The sequence below is a fragment of the Buceros rhinoceros genome, unplaced genomic scaffold, assembly GCF_000710305.1.
Source record: "Buceros rhinoceros silvestris isolate BGI_N320 unplaced genomic scaffold, ASM71030v1 scaffold27959, whole genome shotgun sequence".
In the NCBI taxonomy this organism is placed as follows: Eukaryota; Metazoa; Chordata; class Aves; order Bucerotiformes; family Bucerotidae; genus Buceros; species Buceros rhinoceros.
In genome coordinates this window covers 1426-1956 of record NW_010430160.1, presented here as the reverse complement: position 1 = coordinate 1956, position 531 = coordinate 1426, and the positions used below count along the sequence as shown (strand labels likewise).

General features: G+C 63.7%; 1 protein-coding gene across 1 annotated transcript in view; it reads right to left on the bottom strand.

Annotated features, from left to right (window-relative positions):
- Nucleotides 1–334: 334 nt before the first annotated feature.
- STK16 (serine/threonine kinase 16) overlaps nt 335–531 on the bottom strand; it is a gene marked incomplete at its 5' end in the record, with an annotated part of 1388 nt that continues 1191 nt past the window's right edge. The window contains one exon of the mRNA XM_010142934.1: nt 335–473. Coding sequence (XP_010141236.1) covers nt 335–473 — 139 coding nt within the window. The remainder of the gene's footprint in view (nt 474–531) is intronic.

Below are 531 nucleotides of genomic sequence, written 5' to 3'. Positions count from 1 at the left end.
CGGGGGTTGGCGGGGTGGCAGCCGGCATCACCCGGGGCGGTCCCCACAACATCCGTCTCTGCAACTCCCAGGGAAAAGCCAGTGGCCAACGAGGGCCCCGCGTTGAGCAGCAGGTCACACATCCACAGTCCTGGGGCACAAACCAAGTCCCAGGCAGCAGCATCCAGGGCACAGAACACTCCAAATCCAACACACCTCTGGCACAGAGCAGCAGCTCTCCCCCGAGTGCAGCGATCCCCTCTGCAATGGCTCCACGGGGGAAACGGGGACGAGGGCAGCTGCTTTTCCCCTGGCTCGGCCTCAGGGTGCATCACCGCTGCAAGGTGGGACAGGCTCACATCTGCGTGGTGTCCTGGCCTGCTGGTGCTGGCTGCAGCCCCTCCAGCTGATGGAGGATGTCATCTATGCTGGGTCGCTCCTGGGGGTTCAGTGTCATCATGGAGGAGAGCAGACGCTGCAAGGCAGCCGAGTACCTGGAGGGGAGATGGCAGGGGTAGTGCCCATGTAGTGCACAGCACAAGGGACTGCCTA